General features: G+C 50.9%; 1 protein-coding gene across 1 annotated transcript in view; it reads left to right on the forward strand.

Moving 5' to 3' along the window:
• ADAM12 (ADAM metallopeptidase domain 12) overlaps positions 1-22325 on the forward strand; it is a gene marked incomplete at its 3' end in the record, with an annotated part of 325053 nt that overhangs the window by 258979 nt on the left and 43749 nt on the right. Inside the window, 4 exon segments of the mRNA XM_080822952.1 lie at positions 71-219; positions 15129-15306; positions 19954-20043; positions 21517-21712. Coding sequence (XP_080679078.1) covers positions 71-219; positions 15129-15306; positions 19954-20043; positions 21517-21712 — 613 coding nt within the window.

Raw genomic sequence — 22325 nt, forward strand, 5'->3', positions numbered from 1 at the left:
GGTGGACAGGGGCTGGGGAAGAAGCCAAGGAGATGTGAACTATACGTTGTGCTCTTGTGTTTGCTTTGAGGACCATTCAGACAGCCCCCTTGGCGCCGCCGTGACCCTGGCACACGAGCTGGGCCACAACTTCGGGATGAACCACGACACGCTGGAGCGAGGCTGCGGTTGCAGCGTGGCTGCCGACAAAGGAGGCTGCATCATGAACCCCTCCACAGGGCAAGTACCAACATTCCAGCCGCTTTCAGAGTTGCCACAGGTTGAATTGCATGTTGGCAAATTGCTAAGCAAAAGTCTCCCTGGTTTTCTGACCAGACCACCCATAGAAACTTCTAGAAGGAGATCCCTTTCTAAGTAGCAAGAGCAGGCTGCGCTCATCTGAGAGTGTGGGTCACAGGCAACCAGACTGCTCTGCCACAGGGCAGGAGGACTGACCTCTTCCCTGAGAAGTGGCGAGTGAGGAGGGATGGATGTTGTCTTTGTTGAGAAATGGCAAATTATCCTACTGTCTGAGCACCGGTTTTCTATTTGAGCCCATAGCTCCAGTGCTCCCACCAGCCCAGGGCTGGGAAAACTCACTTGGCAAAGGGGGCAGGGTTTGATGGGTCACATGGCCTTCAGAGCATGCTGGCTGGGGAGAGCTTCTTCCGTCGTCGGGGTTGGCCCTACGGCCGGTGTGTCTGGCGTGCATCATTAGCAGGGGGCCAGGGGGTCAGCAGCATCCCCGCCTCTGAGGCATCACCTTATCGAATTTGAGAGGTTTAAATGAAGTGACATCTCTATGTCAGTAAATCACGCTGTTCTTCCCTTTGAAATGCCTTTCTGAAACTCGAGACTTGATTTGCCCAGGGGAAAAGGAAGACAGTTTCGTTAAGGGAGCGATCAAATGAGGCGGAAAGAGACGGCACGTGGACTGATTGAGTACAGATTCTGACGAGATCCTGAGGCTTCCAAGGCCCCGGCCCAAGCCAGGGGGCTGTGCTCACGTGGGGAGATTTTCATTAGGAGAGGAGAACACGCACTTGTTACAATCATCTTTTTTTATACCTAAGTGAGTCCTTCCCAACACTTCTCTTCGTGGCACTTCCCAGGTGAAGCCTGCTCTCTGGGTTTGCTGGAAGGAAATGCTGGAGTAGGAAGCGAGTCCTGGCTGACAGCCCCACGCCTGGCCTCTGTGGAGACCTGCTGGCAAGGGGCCGGCCCTGGGCAAGGCAGGTTGGGGGGCACCTGCTAGAGGTGTAAGGGGTGGACTGTTACAGAGGGAGCTTCTGCTTCTGCAAACAGCAGCTTTGGGAGGCTCCTATCGAACGGCATCTGGGGCTCCATGTTGCCCCCGAAACAAAGACTGGGCAGGAGGGCACGGCTCACGTCGGGGACATTGCCATGCCTGAGGGATGTTCCTGTGACACCTCCTTGTCACCTGATTAGCAAGTGACTGCTTGTCTTCACCGCCACCACTCACAGAGCCTTCACGTGGCATCTTTTTTGTTCCTGGTTCTGTCTTAAGCACAATTCAAGGGGATTACCAAGACCCAGTGGAGGGATCTGTTCTGTGTCTGTGACAACTGAAGCCAGGAACCGGAGCCCGAAGTGAGAGCATCTTAGGCCAACGCCAACAGGAAGTGAAACATAAAACCCTAGATGCAAACCAGGGCGCTCCCCAAAGGGAGGCAGGCTCCTCGGAGAAAGTGTGTGCTCCTTCTCATTTAAACTGTCCAGGCAGAGGTAGGATAACGATTTGGGGGGCATTTGGGACAAAGAATTCTTTCTTAGGGTGTGAAGTTGGGCCAGTGGCCTGTGGGTGTCTTCTTTTTCCAGTAACCCACCAGGGCCGACAGAGCCCAGCATCACTGGCCAGCGTGCCGCGAGGATCTCAGACAACGGGGTCTGTGGGAAGTTAACATACAGCTGAGGGGTGTTCGCGCTTTCTCCTTCTTGAGGAACTCCAAGTGGCTACGGAATAGTCACTGCTTGCTTAATTTCCCTGCTTATCACATAGACACAAACGTTATCAGCTTCCGCGCCTCCGGAAGTGGTTCCCAGTGACCGATCTCGTGAACGTTTCGGAACTCTTGATAAAATTGGCAAATGGAAGAGAAGAAAATCTAGGCTGGGGACACTAGAGTAGGACTGAAGTGCCCTGGGAGCCCCTATTCTGATACCAGTTGTTTTGGGTAATACAGGCGAGGGAGTAACCCCTCTGGTCTTAACCATTCTTCATCAAGAAAATGAGTGAGTTCGTCTTCTCCCTTCCTACCTTCCGTCCGTCTGCCCATCCACTGATTCGTATTCCCTCTATCCACCCGACCATCTGCCCATCCATGTACTCACTGTTCATGCCATCCATCCACCTACCCATCTTTTCATCGGATCTCCTGCACATCCACCCATCCTTCCCCGTACTTGTTCACGTAGTCGCCAAATTGTTTGGACCCCCCCCCGCCCCGCCGCACCGCGCCGTGCTCACGGTCCTGGGGAACGCACAGATGAGGAAGACCCTGCAGCTCTAAGAATTATGTGATTCTGGAGGCACAATAGTAAGACCTACTTTCTGACACTGCCCATAATTCTGTGTAAAGTCCTTCAAATTGGAAAGTCTTCATGGCAGTGTTTAAGGATATGAGCCAAATTACCCCGGAGATATTTGAAAATCATAGGTAGAAGCACTGTTGTTAAGAGCTCAGCAAATCATTTCAAAGATGTATTTTTTTCCCTTTACCAGGGGTTTGCTAATAGCCTTTACTTGATTTATACCTTATTAACAATTTCTAAGTTTTCTCTTTTGCTGAGTTTGTGCTTTTGTGTAAATCTTTTCTATTTGGTTCTCGTTTATGATCTCACATTCCCGTCCAGAGAGTGGTGTTTTTAATTTTCTCAGATGGAAAGAAACTTCCTAAGCAAGTGGGTGAATTAATCACGAAAGCCCACAGCAAGGGGGAGGTCAGGCCGCCCAGGCAACCCTCAGCCATCCATCACCCACTGTAGAACTTCCAGGCTGCTTTTAATCTGCCATATTATCCCAATGTGGTCTCTCCCTTACCTCGTGGGGTCCCCTCGAGAGCGGCGAGTGGATTAAATGAGATCACATGTCTTTGTAAATTGTAAATCACTCCACAAATACACAGCAGCACGAGTACTGTTGTTACTTCGCTTGCGGGGCCTAAATCGTGGAGGGCCTCGTCCAGAACCCCTGTTTGGAGTTGCTGGAAGCACCGCCAGCGCCACAGAACAGTCACTGAGCAATGCGCCCACGGTCTCAGTGTGAACAGCTCAGCGTAGGCTGGCCCTCGGCCAGACACCCGCCTTCCCCCAACTTCCTCCACACTCCTGGTTTCAGGCACAAGCAGCAAACGTTCAAAATGTTGCTCAAGTCTTAGCCTCGAAGGGGATCCGAAAAGAGGTGAATCCTGATTGCTTTCGTGATATTCAGGTCTCCCCGAATCAGAAAGAACCGATTCCAGGTGGTGGCAAGGGGGAAAGCACAGCCCTTAGCACGCCGTGTGTATTCTTTGTCGAGACTTTTCCAGAATCCGAACTCCAGAACCTTCAGCACCTGCCCGTCATTGACAAATGGGACCCGACGCCAGGGGAGAGCCACGCTCGTGCCCACGCCCGCTTCGACGCGTGGCGTGACGTCAGCAGCACCTTGCAGGGACGGTCCGAGGGGCTTCCTGACAGGTCGTACCGTTAATGACCACGACGCCTGGAAAGGTCTGGAAGCGTGCGCGAGCTTGTGTTGTCTTTGCATAGTTCACGTGAAGACCTGCCTTGGAAAGCAGTCTTGGGCAAAAGCAGTATCTGGGGGTTCGAGTGGGAGTTAGACTCAGTGGGGTCCACTGGCTCATCAGCTGCTTGGAGCATTGGGGCTGAAAGCATGTAGGATGAAGCCATACTTCTGGGAGTAAGAAAAATGTGAATCGTTTGAACATGTGCGGAAAAAGATGTTTAGCATCATTGTAAATGTCACTTCCAGCGTGGACCCCCAAAGAAGCAGTGCTGGCATTCAAAAAGTGCTCTCGGGGCTTCCTCTATTTTTTTGCTGGAAGTTCTCTGTTGGAAAGAGCTGGAGGAAGGGAGCCTGTCGTCGGGGGAAGGAGGCTGAGTCTGGGACGCGCACTGAGTCTCACACGCCCTCGTAGAGGTGGGGGTGACAGCCAGGAACAGGACATTCTTCTCACCTCGTGGAACTTGCACTCTCTGGGCGAAGACAGACTTGAAAAACGGTACATTGAAGATCGCAGGTTAAAGAGCTTTGAAAGACACAAAGAAGAGGATGGAAAGGAAACTCATGGGCGAGGGGCCCCACTTGAGTTGGAGGCTTGGGGAGGAACTCTCTTGGAGGTGACCTTGAAGTGAAGACCAAAAGGAAGAGCTGGGCAGAGAGCCTGCAAGGGTGGGGCCGGACCTGGGTTTGGGCGGAGGAGATGGGGGGCGGCGCTGACAGCAGGCCAGGGGCTTGTCGGGGGCTGGGTCAGGATGGGGGAGGGGCCTGGGGGCACAGGTTGCTGGTGCTGCTGGAGAGAAGGAGGCTTGGGAGGAGTAGGAGCAAGCAAAGCCGGGTCCACCGGGTTGGAAGGAGGTTTTGTCTCCAGGGCAGTGAGAAGCCCTTGGAGGGTTTTAGGCAGGGCAGTAATCTGATCTGACCTAACCTTTCAAGCTTTCTTCCCTTCTAAGATCACCAGTGTCCGAGCTAGGATCGCTTGCCAAATTAAGGGGTTTGTGTCTATTTTAGAAAGGCAGGATGTGCTTCTTATTAAAAAAAAAAAAAAAAAAAAAAAAAAAAAGATGCCAAAGTGATAGGCTATAAATTCTAGTTTTATTTTTGTGTAATTAATAGGCATTTGGAATTCAGCGACAAGGGTCTGGCCTCAGCACACCGGGCCGAGCAGCACCCCCGCCACACCCTCACTTCTCCAGCCTTGCATGTGTGATGTATGAAGTCCTCTTCTGTTTAGGAGTTCACTTTGCTGTGCCTACAGTAAGCATCCTTTAAGGCCCCGACTTCAAAGAGCCGTGGAAGAGCCCTCTTGCGCTCCGTGGGTGCCTAAGTGTGTGTGTTTGTGTGTGCATCTGAAAGGAATTACTGCATAGTTTTCAGGCTGATGCTAAGATTAGGGGTTTGGAGCTGTTTGGGTTTGTTTTGTCCAGACTGGCAAACGGCTCCTGAGCAGAGAATGTTCCGCGGCTGCCCGCAGAGACTAGAGAGCAGCGTGTTGTGCGCCCAGGATAACGGAGGCTAAGAAAATCAGAGGAGGGTGACCCCTCACTCTCCAAGTGGTGTAAAGAGTTTACATTAAGCCGAGGTTGGACATTCAGGAGTAACATCTCCAACTGGATCGAATAAGCACGTTGAAGCCGAAAGCATCGCCGTGCTGTGTCCTCCAAAGTTGGTGTCATCGGTTCATTCAGTCCCACCGAGTTCAATTCAGGAAACATTCATTGCATACCTACTTGCTACGCAGCTGTCTGGATGCGGAGCACATCTGGATGGCCTCCACCCGGGTTCAACCTTCTCTGATGAAAACTAAGAAGACATCAGGCCTGCCTCTGACTCAGGACCAGCCCACTGCAGGAAATGGGGTTAGGCAACCCGTCATCACAAAACCACTCATTTACTCAGCTCGTATTTACCGTGCTCCTGTATGCCAAGTCCTGGGGAGCAGAGTGAGGGCACAGACACAGAAGGCAGGAAGCTTCTGGAAACTCATACTGCAGTGGGACACAGGCAAGTAAACTGTGCTGATTACGTGCTAGAACCTCAGGACTCTGCCGGGGGACATTTTGGGGGCCATGAGGCTCCCTGCAGTGTCACCTAATCTAGTCTCTTTACAAAGTCCTGGATTTCATAGTATTGCCGCTGCAAGATAAGGAGACATCTTTTGACATAACCGTTATACCAATTCACACTTAAAAACAACGGTAATTCATTGTGAACGAGGAGCAAAACATTGGAAGGGATGGTGGGCAGGGAAGACGTTCTGGAACACAGTCCAGTCTGAACCCTAAAGAACCGAACGGAGTTGGGCAGGCTGCCCAAGATTTCCTAGCTCACATTACCGGAAAACTGGTTTTCTGTTTGAGGAGACCTCCATCTGAAAATGTGTTTCAAGGAACTAAAGGGAGCTTTTCAGTGAAAGATTCCTCAGAGTTTGGGATGTGATTAGGAATAGATAGAAATTAGATGTATTCGGGAAGTCTGTACTCTCTGTAGAACTCGCCTTCTTGAAGAGTGCAAAATACACATAATTAAAACTCACCCCCCCCCTTGAACGCTGAGGAACTGAGATCATGAAATACATTTATCATAAGGGGATTTTAAAAGAACGGGTTTGTGGGAAATCATTTTCCCATATTAACTCTTCATTTAAAGATGATTTTTTTTTTTTCTCAGTGAAAGGTTTAAGAAAGGCTTCGCTTCAGTCTTCAAAGTGTAGGGGGAAAATGGAAATCTTTATCCAAGGAGGGGACAGAATGAGGGACTCTAGTAACACTTAAACACTGCTGCTCAGAATCGGCTTAATTATCCAGCCAGAGTTATTCCGTTGGCTAGGTCCTGACATTATCATAATGGGGAAATGAACTGGCAGGAGAGATTCTTGAAAAGAGTTCAAGAGAGCACACCGATACGGAGGACGTTCTTACTCCCCTTTATGTCATTAGCTGGTGCTCGCTGGAAAATACGGGCATTTGGCTACGTTTAATGCAGAGCCCCAATACTAAAAGTCACTGCCCAAGGGCATAGTAGAATCCTCCTCCTCTCTTAAGCTAGATGCAAAACAGAGAGGCCAAGCTGGAGAGCTGGGTCGGCATAGCCCCTGCTTCTTAAATAACCCAGTTTGGGGAAAATGCCCATAGGAAAACTTGACTTTGCCCCTAGAGGATTGCATTCCAGTGTCCTAGTGTATCGGTAAACCATGTGGGTATTACTGGGTATTACCAGTAAACTGCGGGTCTGGTTGTGCCTGTTTTAAAGAGAAGAGAGCTGCAGCTCAGAAAGTCAAGTGAACTGCCTACACTTTCCAAAACTACCCAACCAGAAGTCCCAGGACATAAGGCTGAGTCGCCGGGTGCCGAACCCCTGCCTTCCCACTTTCCTATGAATTCCCTCAAATAAAAATTTGCAGCAGCTCAACCCAGGAAGAGGAGAAGGGCATGTGTCCTGGGGTAATGGTCAGAGAAAACCATGCTCACCTTCCAGATGGAGGCTGTATGCATTAAGGTTGAGGACGCGTGGTGGGGAACTGGGCCATTCAGCCTACCTCTGGGTTTGCCACATGGACATGGCCCCAGCCATGTCTGGGTTTCGTGTGAGGACTGAAGCTTTCTCGGTACAGACCAATGTCCCGGGATGACTTCTGGGAGGCAGGCGAGCTGCCCCAATTTTAAAACATTTAGTTCGGCAAACTTCCTTCAACTTATGTTACAACAGCAAAGAATTATTTCCTGTCATTGCTCGTTAATCCAGCATTTTATTTGTGATAGAACATGTGTGAAAACATTATAGCTGAAACTCTGCCAATGCTTTCCTCCCCCTCCTACACACACACACACACACACCCATGGCTTCCTCCTCCCGCAAGGAGGCTCCAGGGTGAGGTCAAGGGTAAACTTTTAGGCCTCTCTGCAATCAACAATATCCAGCGGAACCCACCTCCAGCTCCGCTAGGTCAGAAATTGTGTGTGTTTTGCCCTTGCCTAGTTTCCAGCACCTGAAACAGTGCCTGACCCATGGTGAAGTGCGGTAAATACTTCCTGAACGAAAGGCTGGATTGCTAGAAGGATGGGTGGGTGGGTGAGTGGATCGTGACGAATGGAATGAAGCCAGGAACAGTAGGTGAATGCATAATGGTTATAGAAGGAGGGACCGACGGATGGCTGGAAGAAGGATGGGTGGAATGATGGGTGGACGGACGGACGGACGGACGGACAGATGGATGGTGATTGCCGCACGATCAGACATATGCAGGGTGAGGCCGTCTTTCCACCTTTTGTATAATGGCAGAACCTCTGGAGAGAAGCTTCTGAGACGGCTGCCTTTTATAGTCAGCGCTGAGAAACCCCGGGGAAATGGGTGGTAAATAGTGACAGAGTCCACTGCTTTTTTTTTTTCAGATGTACTCTGGAGAGCAGGGTGACAGGAGCAATTTGCTTCCAAAAAGTGAAGTCCTTCTCAAAGTGGCTTCTCCTGAAAGCCTTTGCTTGATTTAGCTGAAGTGGGAGGAGAGGGCTCAAAAATATAAAATCTAGAAGTCGTGCTAAGAGTGAGGCCCTGTAGACGTCACAGACCACTCCCTGGTCTACAGAGAACGTTCATATCTCCTTTCTCATGTAATCGCGCCTATGAGAAAAGGGCAATATAATCATCTCCACTTTACAGAGGAGAAAACCGAGGTTTGGGGAGCCTACCGGCCCATACGTAGTGTGGATCAGACTCCAGACGTCAGCCCAAAGCTTCTGGTTCTCGGCCTGTTCCTCCGCGCCTCCCCACGTGTGTCTGAGCGGAGGAACCTTTGGTTCCAAATCACTGGGTGCAGGGGTGCAGGGGTGCAGGGGTGCAGGGTGGGGTGGAGCCAGGGGCCAGCCCAGTGTCGGGAGCTCAGGAGGCAAGGACAGGACTCACATAAACTTCAGTCCTGGCTGGGTGGCTTGGAGGTATCCGGCACGACTACTTCTTCTACCATATTTGATTCAAAGTGGCTTCCCCGTTACAAACTCTAAGAGGCAGCGACTGGCAAAACCTGCCTGCTCCGGGGGGAAGAGAACAGCGCTCTCTCCCGCACGCAGACCGCCCCTGACTCACCTCGGGGACTGTTTGCATCTGCCAGAGCTCAGTCCCTGAGGAGCCCCACGCAGAGACAGGGCCTTTTCTTACAATGAAGCTGAGAAACTCACCTGAGACACAGTCTCTGACGGGCCGGGTCCCCTGCCTTGAGCCCCCCCCACTCTGCAGGCCTGGGTTCAGGAGGAAACCGCCATCAGCACACAGACGTGAGAGGTCTGATTTCTGGAAACGTCCAGAGACCTCCCGTGTACCTCTCAATGGACCGGCGGAGGGCAGTTGGCCTCTTTCTTTATTAAAAAGTCTAGGAAATTACATTTGTGCTTTAATTGTTTTCCAGGGAGGAGGAACAGAGGTCAAAGTTCACATGTAAAAACATGAATTATAATGTGCCGCAGATGGCGTCCTTCTGAATCCCAGGTGTTTGCTATTAACAATGGAAATGTCCTACTAAGGACGTTTTTGATCGTTCGCTCCTGGCCTCGTGCTTTCCTTCGCCTTCTGCGGCCCATCTGGTCGGCCCACTGGGTCAGCGTTTGGCCCTAGTGCAGTCCCTTTCCGCTCCCGGAGTTGACAGGAGGAATTCCTTTCGGTCACCCCAGGTTTCGTTCTGGCGTGTGAGCCGGGGTTCTCGGGGTCATGCCCTGTGCCCCCATGGGTGGGTAGGAGACAGTCTTGGGGTCACTTCTGCCCCCCTCCACACACACCTGGGAGGGCCTCCCAGCAGAGCCACGCTGCTTTCCAGGTGGGAGAGCCCTTCCTTCCTCTGCCCACAGCTTGTTGGGGCCGGAGCAGGCGCCCCGCCTCCCCCAGGTGTGTGCCTTCTTGATAAATCCCAAGACCCAGCCTCTGCTTCCCTTTACACCAAAGACATTCAGGGAGGTCCCTGAAGGTACGTTTGGGGTAACGTGCAGGATCTTAGGGTTTTGCTTCTGCCTCTACCTGACATCAGGGAGCCCAGGCCTCGGGACAGCTGCCCACCCATGGATGCTGATGGTCCTGGCTCAGTCATCTGTTCCAGGTCCTGCTGAGACTGCCCCGAGGCCCCCGCCCTGGGAGTAACTTCCAGAAGCTGCTCCCCAAGGCCTCCTGACTGCCTTGGAGGCAAGGTGGGCTGCCCGCGCAGAACATGGGACGTCAGGTCAGAGAGCTGTGTTTGGAGCCCCGAGATGACGTGTGGAGGTGCATAAGCTCTCCGAGCCTCGTGTCCCCCTCTGCAAAATAGAAATGATGTACTCTGACTCGTGGGGGTATGGGTGGGCGAGAAGGCCCCCGGAGCCCCTGGCCCACAGCAGGGGCTCGCTGACCATTGCTAACTGCTGTTGGTATCTATGCTCATTACCCCGACCGGGGTGGGGGGCGAAGAACGCCTGCATCAGGCCGGTCCCCCCGAGCGGCACTTCCGTCCCGCCAGGCTGCCGGAGACCAGGCCGGTCCCCACAGCACCGCCTTCTTGCTCGCACCTCGATTCCGGACTCGCTGATCAAGTTTTCAGTCTTGGGCACAACTGTGAGAAAACTAAAGGTTTTTGCTTTTTGTTTTTGGTTTTTTTTTTTTGGAGATAGCCCTAGAATCTTTGGTTTGAAACTTGACCAGGTTTTCTGTGACCTCCTGCACCGTCTCGCTGTACACAGGCCTCGGGCTCGGCTAGGAAGGGACGATGATGGCCACGCGGGGTTTGCGCTCCTGAAGGGAGGAGGAACGCGGAGACATCGGCTCTGAACCGTTGACTAACGAGTTGTTTTTGAAAAAAAGGTCTTCGGGCTAGTTGTGGAGGGAATGCTCCAGCACGAGTCATGAGATGGTGGTGTTCTCCGAGCTCGGGGGCCAGGTGTGCTGTGTTCGGGCCTGGCCTGGGCTGTGGAGGGCAGGGTCAGAGGACCGGGGAGAGGGTGCTCCCGTGACCCGAGCTTCGGGAAAGACTCGGAAGGAGCCTCCAGGGTCCACGGCCAAGTGTGGCAGGTCAAAGGGGTCCAAGTGCGTTTTTGTTTGTTCCTGCTCCTTAGTCCCTCTTCCGGTCGAGTGAGAGAAAACCCAGCCCTTCCATTCTGGAGCTGGGTCTTTTCGCTCCTTTCACACCGTGTACGCATTTAATTGAGGGATCGTGCTTAACTGCCTGCTATCTCTTGGCCTCCCGAGTCATTTTCCTCTCAAGCTGACATATACTTGCGGTTTTAAAGTCTAAAGACTGCTGTGTTTGGGCCACAATTAGGATAAATTCTGCTTCCTGTCGAAATGTTTCTAGGTTCTTGAATGTACGAGGCACTTGTAGTCAGTAATTTGAAGTGGCAAAGCAGCGATTCTCAAAAGAAATGCACAGCTGCTTCCTAGAACACGGCGCCCAGCCTCTCCCCGGGCTCCGAAGGTAAGTGGAGGCTCGCCCCGCTTCTGTCGGAAGCTCACTGACCCTGACCCGTGGCATGTAAAGTAGTCACGGTACCCCCTTCCTACAGATGTGAAAATGGGGCTCAGTTTTAACACGTGGCTTTAGTTGTGATAGATGGGGCGCTCAGACTCCGTCTTCCACTTTGGATTTTTCTCCCCCGGCTCCGTGCAACACGCGCCCCCACCCCCAGGCCTGCCGAGTATGTCACTTCTCCTGTCAGGAGGAAATAAAACTCCACTCTAGTCTGCAAAAAGGGACCAGCAGGAAGCAGAATGCCGGCACCACATTTTCTAGAACTAACTATGCCTTAATCATTTATCAGCTGTGGGAGACGTGAGGCGGTGGTGGCGGTTTTTTCTTTTCCAATCGATTTAAGCGAATCTGGAAGGCTTCCCATCTGTCCCGGCTTCCTGCGACTCTGGCTTTTCCTGTCACACGGTGGTGTCACCTCCAAGGGGTTCCTAGCAGCTGTGCAGGCCACTTCCCCTCCTTCCTCGGGTCACTTCTGTGTCTTTCCTGCAGTCAGCACAGACTGATGTCACCCCCAGAGCTCGGAGCTGGGAACCCAGACTCTCGGACCCAACCCGCATTTATTAGAGGCGAGGACGTCTCGAGAAACCTGGCGCACAGTCACCTCCCATCCCCCTCAATCCAGCCTGGTCACACCTGCTTTCCCCGGCTGCCTCGTTTCCAACAAGAAGGGCCATTGTCTCCGGATAATACCCGGAGAGCTTTCACAAGGCAGATAACTGCCGACTTCTACTGTCAGGGCTGATAAATTGGCTTAGTATGGTTCACCCCACGAATATAGCAGGGAAGTGCACAATAGGCACCTGCAAGCAAAGAATTTTCTGACTGCAGATTTGTCAAAGTAAAAGTAACCCCTAATAATGTTTTACTTGGCAACTTTGTGACGGCTACAATATGAAGCCAGGCAACATTTACAGGGAGAAGCCGTAAGCAGTGTTCCTCTTTCGAAAAGTGGGTTTTGTGTTTTGTTTTTCCCCCATGTCTGCAGCTGTCTGTTTTGTCCACGTTTTATTTCTGACCTTGCACTCTGCGTGGTGAATTTGCCCCCAAGTGCCCTTGGTAGTGAAAAACTCGAGGCAGAGGCGGATGTAACAGCAGAGGACACGTCTGAGCAGGAGAAGGTCACTCTGCGTGGTGTCCACCCGTGAGCCGAAAGCAGCACTTTTTCTGGGTCTGACGTGGAATCATTGGGAAGCGTTCTCGTGTGGAGGACAGGTGTCTTGCAGAAGGCCTTCTTTTCTAAATAGTGTTCCCGTCTTATTGCTTTGCACCACTCTCTCCTTGCTATATGTCAATTCAATTAGCAGCTCTCCTGACATATTTGGCATAATTTACGAGAAGCGTTAAAAAGCACTTCACGATGTGCTTCCCGAAAGCTCTAGAAGGAACTGAGGCTTGTCTTTTTAAGCCACTGACCCTGGGCTACAGAAGACCTTCCATGGTATGGGCAACAATGTAGCCCAATGTAGTGCTGTTTTCATCAGTGCTGCGGGGAACACGGCTCCCCCATGAGGCAGGAACAGAACCAACCAAAGGCAGGCGGAATTCCCACACTGGGGAGTTGGAAGCAAGAGGAAAGAACTTGCTTCAGAACAGAAACCTCATGTTCCATGACCAGAACCTTCCGTGGCACTTTAATTAGTATATAGTGATGATTGGTTCGTCATTCTGGTGCAACACTGAAAGATACCCGAAAATGTATTCATGATTTGAATTTGGCTTTAAAAGACAGATAGATACTCATGGAATTTTTAGCATCTGCCTAAAATTACATAATGTTTTCAAAATGCTGTACATTTGGGCTTTTTTTCCTTAGAGAATGGAACCATGGTATAAAACAGAACAATTTCTAATTTGAGTGCGTGGAAGGTGATCTTTGATGCACCTAGGTTGTATTTCTAATTTTCTGACCTAAGTAGATGTGGGTTTATCCCTATTGCCTTTATGACCTCTCAGTTTTAAATCTAGGTCAGTTGTTCTCAAACCTTAATTTTGATAAATAGTGTCACAGCATGGATGAACCTTGAAAACATTATTCCAAGTGAAAATAGCCAGATATAAAAGGTCACCTTGCATGATTACATGTCTATGAAATGTCCAGAACAGGCAAATCCAAAGAGACAGAAAGCAGGTTGGTGGTTGACAGGGACTGTGGGGAGGAGGGAATGAGAAGTGACTGCTTAATGGGTATGGGGTTTGTTTGGGGGCTCAGGAAAATAAATGCTCTGGAGCTACTAGTGGGGACAGTGGTACAATATTACGAATGTTGTAGCAGCTACTACATGGCATACTTTTAAATGGAGGACTCTGTTATGTGAATTGTACCTCTATTTTTTAAAAAAATCACCTGGAGGGCTTATTAAAACACTGGTTGCTGGATCCCAACCCTGAGTTTTTCTGACTCGGTAGGTGTGGGTGGGGCCTGGGCATTTGTGTTCCCAGTAGGTTTCCAAGTGATGCGGATGCGAGGACCACACTTGGAGAAACACTGATCCAGGCATATGGTGGGCAGCGGGAGGTTATATCCTTCGTGTTTAAATCAGCACGTCAAGGGTATATTGATCACTGGCTACGTTCTGGCCGTTCCCTCCAGGTGATGCCGTGTGCGCGGACCTCAGTCATGAGGAAAATGGGTTTTGAAATAACTGAAGCTGGAATCAAATCCAGGGTCTTCCGTCCCCTAACTGTAAACTCACAAAGCAACCCTTCATCCTGCCGGCAAAATGAGAACAGTCCTACGTATCTCCCTGGATTGCTTGGAAGTTTTAAGTCCAAAAGCAAAAAAGTATAAAAGGAGAAAGAAATATTACTGAGAAACCACCCACCATGCCACCCAGCTTAAAGAAGCTTCTCAATATATAGTTATTTTTGAAAATATGTAGATATGTTAACCGAATATAATTATAATTTTATTTTTTATATAAATCCTATGTTATATGGATAAGCACGTGTGGTCTATTTTATGTGTATGTAAATATGCGTCCGTAGTTTATTTCTATGGACGGAGAGGTGGTGTGGGGCACAGGTGTGTCCCGTAGCTCCCTTGGCAAAGGCCCTACAGGGGGACAGTGGGAAGGGCTCCAACCATATTTGGGATCCTCCTCAGAACTTGGATTATCATAGACTCTTGGAGACTCCTTCTTTAGTAAGGAAGTGAGTAAGTGATTCCATGAAAGAGTAGTGAACAGACTACGCAAAAGGTTTGATTCTGCTGTCACCCAAAGCTCAGAGGCAGAGTTGGCACCTAGGAAGTAGGGTGATGAGCTTGGCTGTGCCAAGCATCTTCCTGATGTCATTCTTTTCCTTGTGACTGAATTGAAGAAATCGCCATCTTAGTAATCACTAGGCTGATAGCTACATCCTGTCCATGGGTTCTTGACCCCGTGCTGGGGAGTCGTTTCTATACCTCGTTCATGGTCTGTTGGCACATTTTTTATCAAGATGAATGAACCGTTCTTTGACTCCTTAAGCCAAGACCTCAACAGTTCACTGGACATTCTGCAACCAGTGGCTGTTTGGATGTAAACATTTTCAAATATACGTCAAATATACAATACAATTAGAATTGTATTGTGTTAGAGGAATCTAATATTCGGTGCCATCAAATTCCCTTTGGAGATTTGTAATCATTTCTGTTTATTGGAGGAAGGGCCTTTGGGTTAAGTATAACTTCAGATATTCTCTATTTGCTTGTCACTCAAAAATAGTTTGCTTGGGGCAACTGGGTGGCTCAGTCAGTTAAGCGTCCAACTCTTGGTTTTGGCTCAGATCATTATCTTAGGGTCATGAGATTGAGCCTCATTTTGTGCAAGGTAGTTAAGCCTTTGTTCCTGGGGACAAACTGTGGACATGTGGGCAAGTGTCCTCAGCGGGTGCCATGAACACCTGCCCGTCCTGTGCCTTGACAGCTCACTGTTCCATCTCTTTCCACAGGTTCCCGTTCCCCATGGTGTTCAGCAGCTGTAGCAAGAAGGACCTGGAGGTCAGCCTGGAGAAGGGCGTGGGGATGTGCCTCTTCAACCTGCCGGAAGTGAAGCAGTCTTTTGGGGGCCAGAAGTGTGGGAACGGCTACGTGGAACAAGGAGAGGAGTGTGACTGTGGGGAGCCCGAGGTAAGAGACTCGTCCCGGGACCACTGTCTTGCGGTCACGGCTCACAAAGCGGTGTGTGTGCGGAAGAATGATGCCGCAGAACGAAAGTGCTAGAAACTCGGGAGGCAAAGTCCTAAACGGCCACCTCAAGCAGCCGCACAAGCCAAGGTAGCCCTCTTGAATTGTGCCAGTGGTGGCTCTGGTTGGATTCTGGTTAAAGAATCTTCTGTGTTGAAGGATACCATGTAGGCGAGGGGAGCTGAGGACAAGAAGAATGAAGAAGCTTTTAGCTTTGAGTTTAACGGAGAAGAAAGCTTGGGAATGCCAGCCTCAGATGGCTAATAAGCGTCATTTCTTTCTCTTTGTAAGGCGAGCGACCAGAGGGGAATTTGAATAAGCAACATTCATTTTGAACCAAGAGCTCCCGCCCACCCTCCGTTGCATCCCCGCCTGATGCACGGCCGCCTTTGTATGCACGAGCCGAGGCTCCGGGCTTCTGCCTCCTCCCTCGTTAGCTTTCAGAAGCAATAAGCCAAAGCAGGAAACAGGTTAATCCAGCAAAGGGCTTACTTAACCCTGTTTCCCAGCCAATGTCAGGAAAACTTCTTGTTTCTGTAGGGCCCAAGATAAAGTTAATCAGTGTAAAAATTATAACAGCTACTTTCTAATCTCTGAATGATCTTGAGAAGGAAAGAGAAAGACAGGACACAGTGAGACCTCCTGGTAAAAGCAAGTGCCTCCTGGAAACTCATAGAGGTTGTGTTTAGAATAAATGAAAGCGAACCGTTTGTATCGCAAGCCTTCTGCATGTGGGATCCCCTCCCCGAGAGCAGATGCCAGCGGGAATGGCAGACGGGTTCAAGGCGGGCTTCACCGGATGGACAGACAGGCTTGGCGAGGGCTCGGGAAGAGCATGTTTGGGAGAGCTGCTCTGAAAGGGGGTGCAGAGACCTTGGATTCCTGGGTTTATCAGATGGGCAACTGATTGTAGAATCTCCTTCATCTGCCTAATCTCCCAGTCTCTGTGGTTTCGCAAACCAGCGGGATCCGTCTTGGACTCAGTCTGGCCATTTCTGCAAGAATGTCAAGAGTGAATAAGTACTAGGGGATGGGATTTGTAGGGGCGGTCCCGTCAAATGTCTGTGTGCCCTTTCCAAACCCGGGATTCATCCGTGATAGCAGTTCTGGTCCAGAGCAGCAGGAACTGTGGTCAAAATGCGCTGGAGGGGATGGCTGTGCGGAAGCAAGACCTCATGCATGGGGCTGTAGAAACTCTTCTTCAGATTAGTGGAGGAGCACTTGAAACTGTCATGGGATGGGGCATGCAAAGGGGAAATTCCATAGAGATTTTGTTAATTACCTGAAGAAGAAAAACAAAATTAGTTTAAATTACCTGTAGTTCTCAGGAGAGGCCATGTGGACTTCAAACGGTTTGTCTTTGATTTGAACTCCTCATAATTGCTTGTTTAATCTAAATAAATTTGACAGCTCTTCGTAGAGTCATGAACTCTCAGGTTTAGAATGACCATGAGCAGTCCCTTGCTCCATATTCCGGTATCAACACCGGCCCTGCTGCCACCCACACCGCCATCATCACCCCACCATATCACCCTACCATAACCACTGTCCTCCTTGTCACTGTCATCCCTACCATCCCCATCACCACCGCCATCCCCACCACCAGCACCCCACCACCATCATGTCAGCAAATGTTTGAGTGCCCGCAACTGGCCAGCCACGGCCGTGACCCTCAACGTCCCCTCCATCGAGGAGGCGTTCAGCTTTGGGAGGGTGCTTACTGTCTCTCCAGGCAGGATCGCAGTATCGCAGGGCAGCACCCATTAAATCCGACTCCTTCCTGGCAGAGAGTCGCATTCTGCCCGCACATAGGTCCCAGCTGGATATGTCTGTGGTTAGGGTCCTTACTTCACAGGGTAATTTCTTGACATTTGAAGAGAACTGGCATTCTCCTCATCCAAAATCCTTTTGTCCAAGAACTCTTTCAAAGTCACGGACAAGACTTTTGCTTCAATTTGCCGTTCTACAGTGTTTGCTTTTCAAACTGCGTCTAACAGTGTAGCAACCCACAGTACCCAGTTTCCAAACTGCTGTGGCCAAAACTTTAGTCACAGCTGGGCTCAGTTCACTGGGGCTCTTTATGTCCGTCCCCAGTGCTCGGGCACTGGAAGTACTTGTTACCCCCATGCTTCCTATTGGCCCGAGCACCCCCTGGCCCATAGAGGGACTCAGTGTCTCACCACATCAGCGAGCAAATGGGATCAGAACAACTTCCCCAGCTCACAAGTGGACCCGGCTTCTGCCCCCTTGCTCCCAGAAATAACCTCCACTGTTTTCAAGAAGCAGCGCCGTAGACATCCCAATGCACTGCGATGAAGAATCCGGATCCACCGCCCACAACCCAAGAATGACAGGATCTTTGCAGTGTCCTCTAATGGCTTCATTATTCTTTTTTTTTTTTGGAGACCTAGTGTTCATTGGCTCTGTTGAACTTTGCTATTGAACGCTGAGATAATACATATATCAGCAGAGGAAGAATGTTTCTCTTCTGATAAGTACAGTCCTGTGGAAGAAAGAGATCCTGGGTTGTGACAAAAGCAAGTGGCTGCTGAAGCCTTCCGTGCAGCGCATGGATTTACATCCACCATAAGGATGTCCTGACAACTCACTCCTTCATCCGGCTAACAGGGTTGGGAAAGCAGCCCTGTCTCCTTGTTTAAAGTCAATAGAACGCCAGTAGCCTGCAAATATCCATTAAACTTAGTTATCTTTCTCACATTATCAATCCCCTTTGAAGTCAAAGCCATGCCGCTTGGCTGCGTTTCCATTTGAGCGGCTGCTTATAGTATCTGGTGGTTTGATCGGAGGTGGGGGGAAGTAGTTCTCAACGAATCTTAGGACCCAGTTTTCAGAGGGCTGATTTAACTTAGAAGCTTGGGGAAATCTGTGATTTGGTTAGTGTGTCATTAGTAGAGCCATTTAGACCTTAATGTCCAGCATGACACTGCTGTATATTTGATGACACTGGTCAGGAATGCAATCAGTCGACTCCTTTACAAAAAAAAAAAAAAAAGTTCCTAAATTTTGTAAGATTGTTAGTCCATGAGTTAGAAACCCTTGCCGTCATGAAATTACAGCTATGACTTCTGGTTGGCACTTTTATCTTATTGTATATGTTATATACTCCGGATGTTTATAAAGTCCTTGAACAAATTTAAAATTAAGTAACTCTGGATGTATGTGTAACAGGGGCAAATGATAAACCCCACATGAGAGCGTAATTCACAGTCTTACCAGGCTACAGTTCAGAGATCTAGGATAGTCCTAAACCTTCTGGATTATCAACAAAATGTTGTTAATTGCATTTATAATCCTAACGATAAACTCATTTGCAGAAGATGGTTTTCAGGACTAAAGGACTCTACTCTTAAAACAGTACATGGTTGGCTTCCCTCTAGCTAATAGTATATACATTCTTCTGCTCATGTCATATACTAAATAGAAGGACATTGATAAATTAACCCTAAAGACCCTATGACCTCTTCCTTCTTTTTTTTTTTTTTAAAAGATTTATTTATTTATTTATTTGACAGATGAGATCACAAGTAGGCAGAGAGGCAGGTAGAGAGAAAGAAGGGGAAGCAGGCTCCCCGCTGACCAGAGAGCCCCATGCGGGGCTCGATCCCAGGACCCTGAGACCATGGCCTGAGCCAAAGGCAGAGGCTTAACCCACTGAGCCACCCAGGTGCCCTTGACCTCTTCCTTCTGATAATTCAGTTTCTTCTAAAATGTGTGAACTCCAGGTTATTGGGATGTCCTAAAGTCCTAGGACTTCATGATTACACTAGGCACTATGCGTAGACCTCTTGTAGACAGCTAAGCGAAGGTGTCCATCCCCTGTAGGGTTTTTTGTTAGAAAAAAAAGCAGGTTCTTGTGAAGAACTGCTTGACAAAGGAGGTTTTCTCTCACTTCAGAGAGAACAATGCATGTAATATTTGACGTAACTGTTTAAATCCCTTGCAAATCAGCGGGCACAGGACCTTCCAGTGATCTAGGTCGTTGCGCACTTCTGACCTGCGAGGTGCCTTGTCGGGTGGGGCAGCCCTGCTGGGCTGAGCAGGAGTCTTGGCTATAGCATTTGGTGGGATCGCAGGGATCGGTGGTCCAAACACAACCGGGGGACGTCACGCCCTGCTGGCGTGCTCCCGATGAAGAGGGCCAGTCTTTGAAAGAATTCCGTTGGTGCACGTCTCTGTGTGTTTCTAAGTCAGCTCCAAGCTTGCTGATGATCCTGATAGAGTTCGCTGCGGGGAGACCTACCACGTCCGCAAGCTCCGTGCGGAGCCCCAGCCGCAGCCCGCTGGGCCAGACTCGGTCGCCGGGCTTCCTGCAGGCTCCCTGCCCACACCCCCGCCCTCGCCAGAGGCACTGAGGGCCACGGACTCTTCCCGGGGGCTCACCCCGTCCGTCCAGAATCACTTCCCAGAGGCTGGGCTTTGTCACGGGTGAAGTCACTCTCGGCCAGGCTGGTTTTCCACCCAAGGGCCAGGCCCTCTGGTTCTTCCTTCCCTTTACGGGTCCTGCCTTCTGAGAGTAGTCGCCCCCTCCGACCTGCAGCCGTGTCACACGGAGCCCACCCCCCTCTGCAGGGATGTGTGAATCTTTGCTGCAACGCCAGCACGTGCACCCTGAAGCCGGATGCCGTGTGCGCCCACGGGCTCTGCTGCCAAGACTGCCAGGTGAGTTCTCTCGGCCCGAGGCCAGCCCTGGGCTCCACGGGCTCCTCTCTGGGGCAAGACACGTGACACCTGCGCTGTGAGATCGGTGGCCCCTGACCACACAAGCCGGTGTCCCCCACCACCTCCTCTCACCATCACCGTCGCACGCTTGAGGGCTGCGCCAGCTGTGGTAAGTTAGTTATTTGTGGGGCGAAAGCCACGCAGCCAGAAAAACTCTGGCTCAGTGTTAAATGTGCCTGTTGTGCCACTGGAGGCATGTGACGTCCCCAGTAATGGGACCAACTGGGGAGCCGGGGCCGACCCTTGTCATTCCACTCCTGTTTGACCCCAGGAGCACCTGCCTGCTGGGCTGAGAAGCCGTGGGGGCTCCTCCAGGGCTGTCGCGTCAACATCTGGATCCTGCCGTCCTCCTCACACAGGGCACCGCTGGCCAGCCCGGCGCCCACCACACCAGTTTCTGGCTTTGGCTCTTCGCGTGCCACCAGGACTGGGTTCATTTTGGCAATTCCAAGGTCTGTCTCATTACTCAGAGCCGAGATCTGACAGACTAGAAGCCCGAGATTTGGATTTAAGGATTCCAAGGGTGGACTTTATATCTTTTTTAATTAAGCAATTGATTTTGGCCTTCTGTTCGCAGGACACTCGCTCTTAGCTTCCCCGCTAGGGCCCGGTGGGTCACAAGGGCGTGACACGGTCACGTCCAGCTTGACGTATCCCTCCTGCCCTTTCTACTTGTGACTAATTTCTGGGGGATTGTTCAAGGAAGCTGGCGCTCCTGGCACACAGCTGCTGGCAGGGAAGAGTGTCGGGATGAGCAGGGGGGAGGTCGCTGGCTGTGCAGCCTCTGACCAGCCACTCTGAGCCCTCGTGTCTTCAACCACGTAATGACGAGGCGTTGGCCGACGGTTCCAAGCCTCTTCCGTGGCTGCCTTGCTTCCTCTCTTCTCTCCTCCCCCACCGTGAAGTCTTGCAGACAGGTTTCCAGCTCCACGACTTGGTGACAAAGTGGAACGTTATTGTGACTGAGCCCTTGGGATGGTTTCTGTTATCTGGGCACAGCGCTAACACCGTAGGTGCCCACGTCATCATAAAACACGTAACAGTGTTGGCCACCAGAGATCTTCCTTCCAAACGAAGGAGCCCATCAGTCCGCACTCCCTTCCCACCCCTCTGAGGGCACAGGTATCAGCCACCAGCCTGTTCACTCAGCAGAAAACCCTAATATTGCATGAAATTAAAAAGAAGCAACTCTTGACTTCATCCCCCTCCACCCCCCTAGAAGGTGAACCCCAGATCCCAGGACAAGGTTCTGTTTATTTAATGACTCTCTGGGTCTCTGTTGCTTTGGATTCCTTGCCCTTTTATGTGAGGTTTCATGAGGATGGCCTTGCTCCATTCTGCCCCAGGGGCGCTGCCGGGCAGCTGCTCCCCCTTTCCCGCAGCGCACGTGCTATAAACAGCCTCTCCTTCCAGCTGAAACCTGCGGGAACAGCGTGCAGGGACTCCAGCAACTCCTGCGACCTGCCAGAGTTCTGCACGGGGGCCAGCCCGCACTGCCCCGCCAACGTGTACCTGCACGACGGGCACCCGTGTCAGGGGGTGGACGGCTACTGCTACAATGGCATCTGTCAGACCCACGAGCAGCAGTGCATCACGCTCTGGGGACCAGGTAGGTGGCTGCCACCGGTGGGCTCAGAGCAGTGGGGTTGGGGAGCTCTCTTGGTTTGCAGAAGCACACGCCTGCCGTGTCCCATCTACAAAGCTTCCTTCCATTCAGCTGCAGTGAGTGGCTCCCTGCTAGGTCTGGGGCCGTGCTGGGCACTGGGCAGGCAAAAATGTGTGCTGCCCAGAACCTCTCCTGAGGGCTCACTGTGGTCCAATGAGGACAGATGTGTCAGCACCTACTGTGTGCCCTAGGGAGTGACAGGGAAGAATCAGCCATGAACCCTGGCCTCAGATAGCTTAACAGGTAGTTGGACAGACAGCTAGAACCTTCCATCCACTCTGATTATGTGTAAGTGCCTCTTGGCGCTCAAACAAGGACCCCAACCGGAGTCTGGGGGTGCCAAAGAGAGTCACTGCAGACTGGATGCACAAGTTGTCTGTGACCAGGAGGGACAGGGAGAGGTTGTTCCTGATGCAAGGAGCAGCAAACTGGCCCTGGGTCGGGAAGGCACACAGGAGGAGCTGCTGCGATGGGAGGCCTGGACCCCAGAGCTCAGAGAAAGGACATGGACACACGTGTTTAAGATCTTTGAAAGCCATTTTGGTTCTAAAAGCTG

Source organism: Martes martes, assembly GCF_963455335.1.
Source record: "Martes martes genome assembly, chromosome: 14".
Lineage (NCBI taxonomy): Eukaryota > Metazoa > Chordata > Mammalia > Carnivora > Mustelidae > Martes > Martes martes.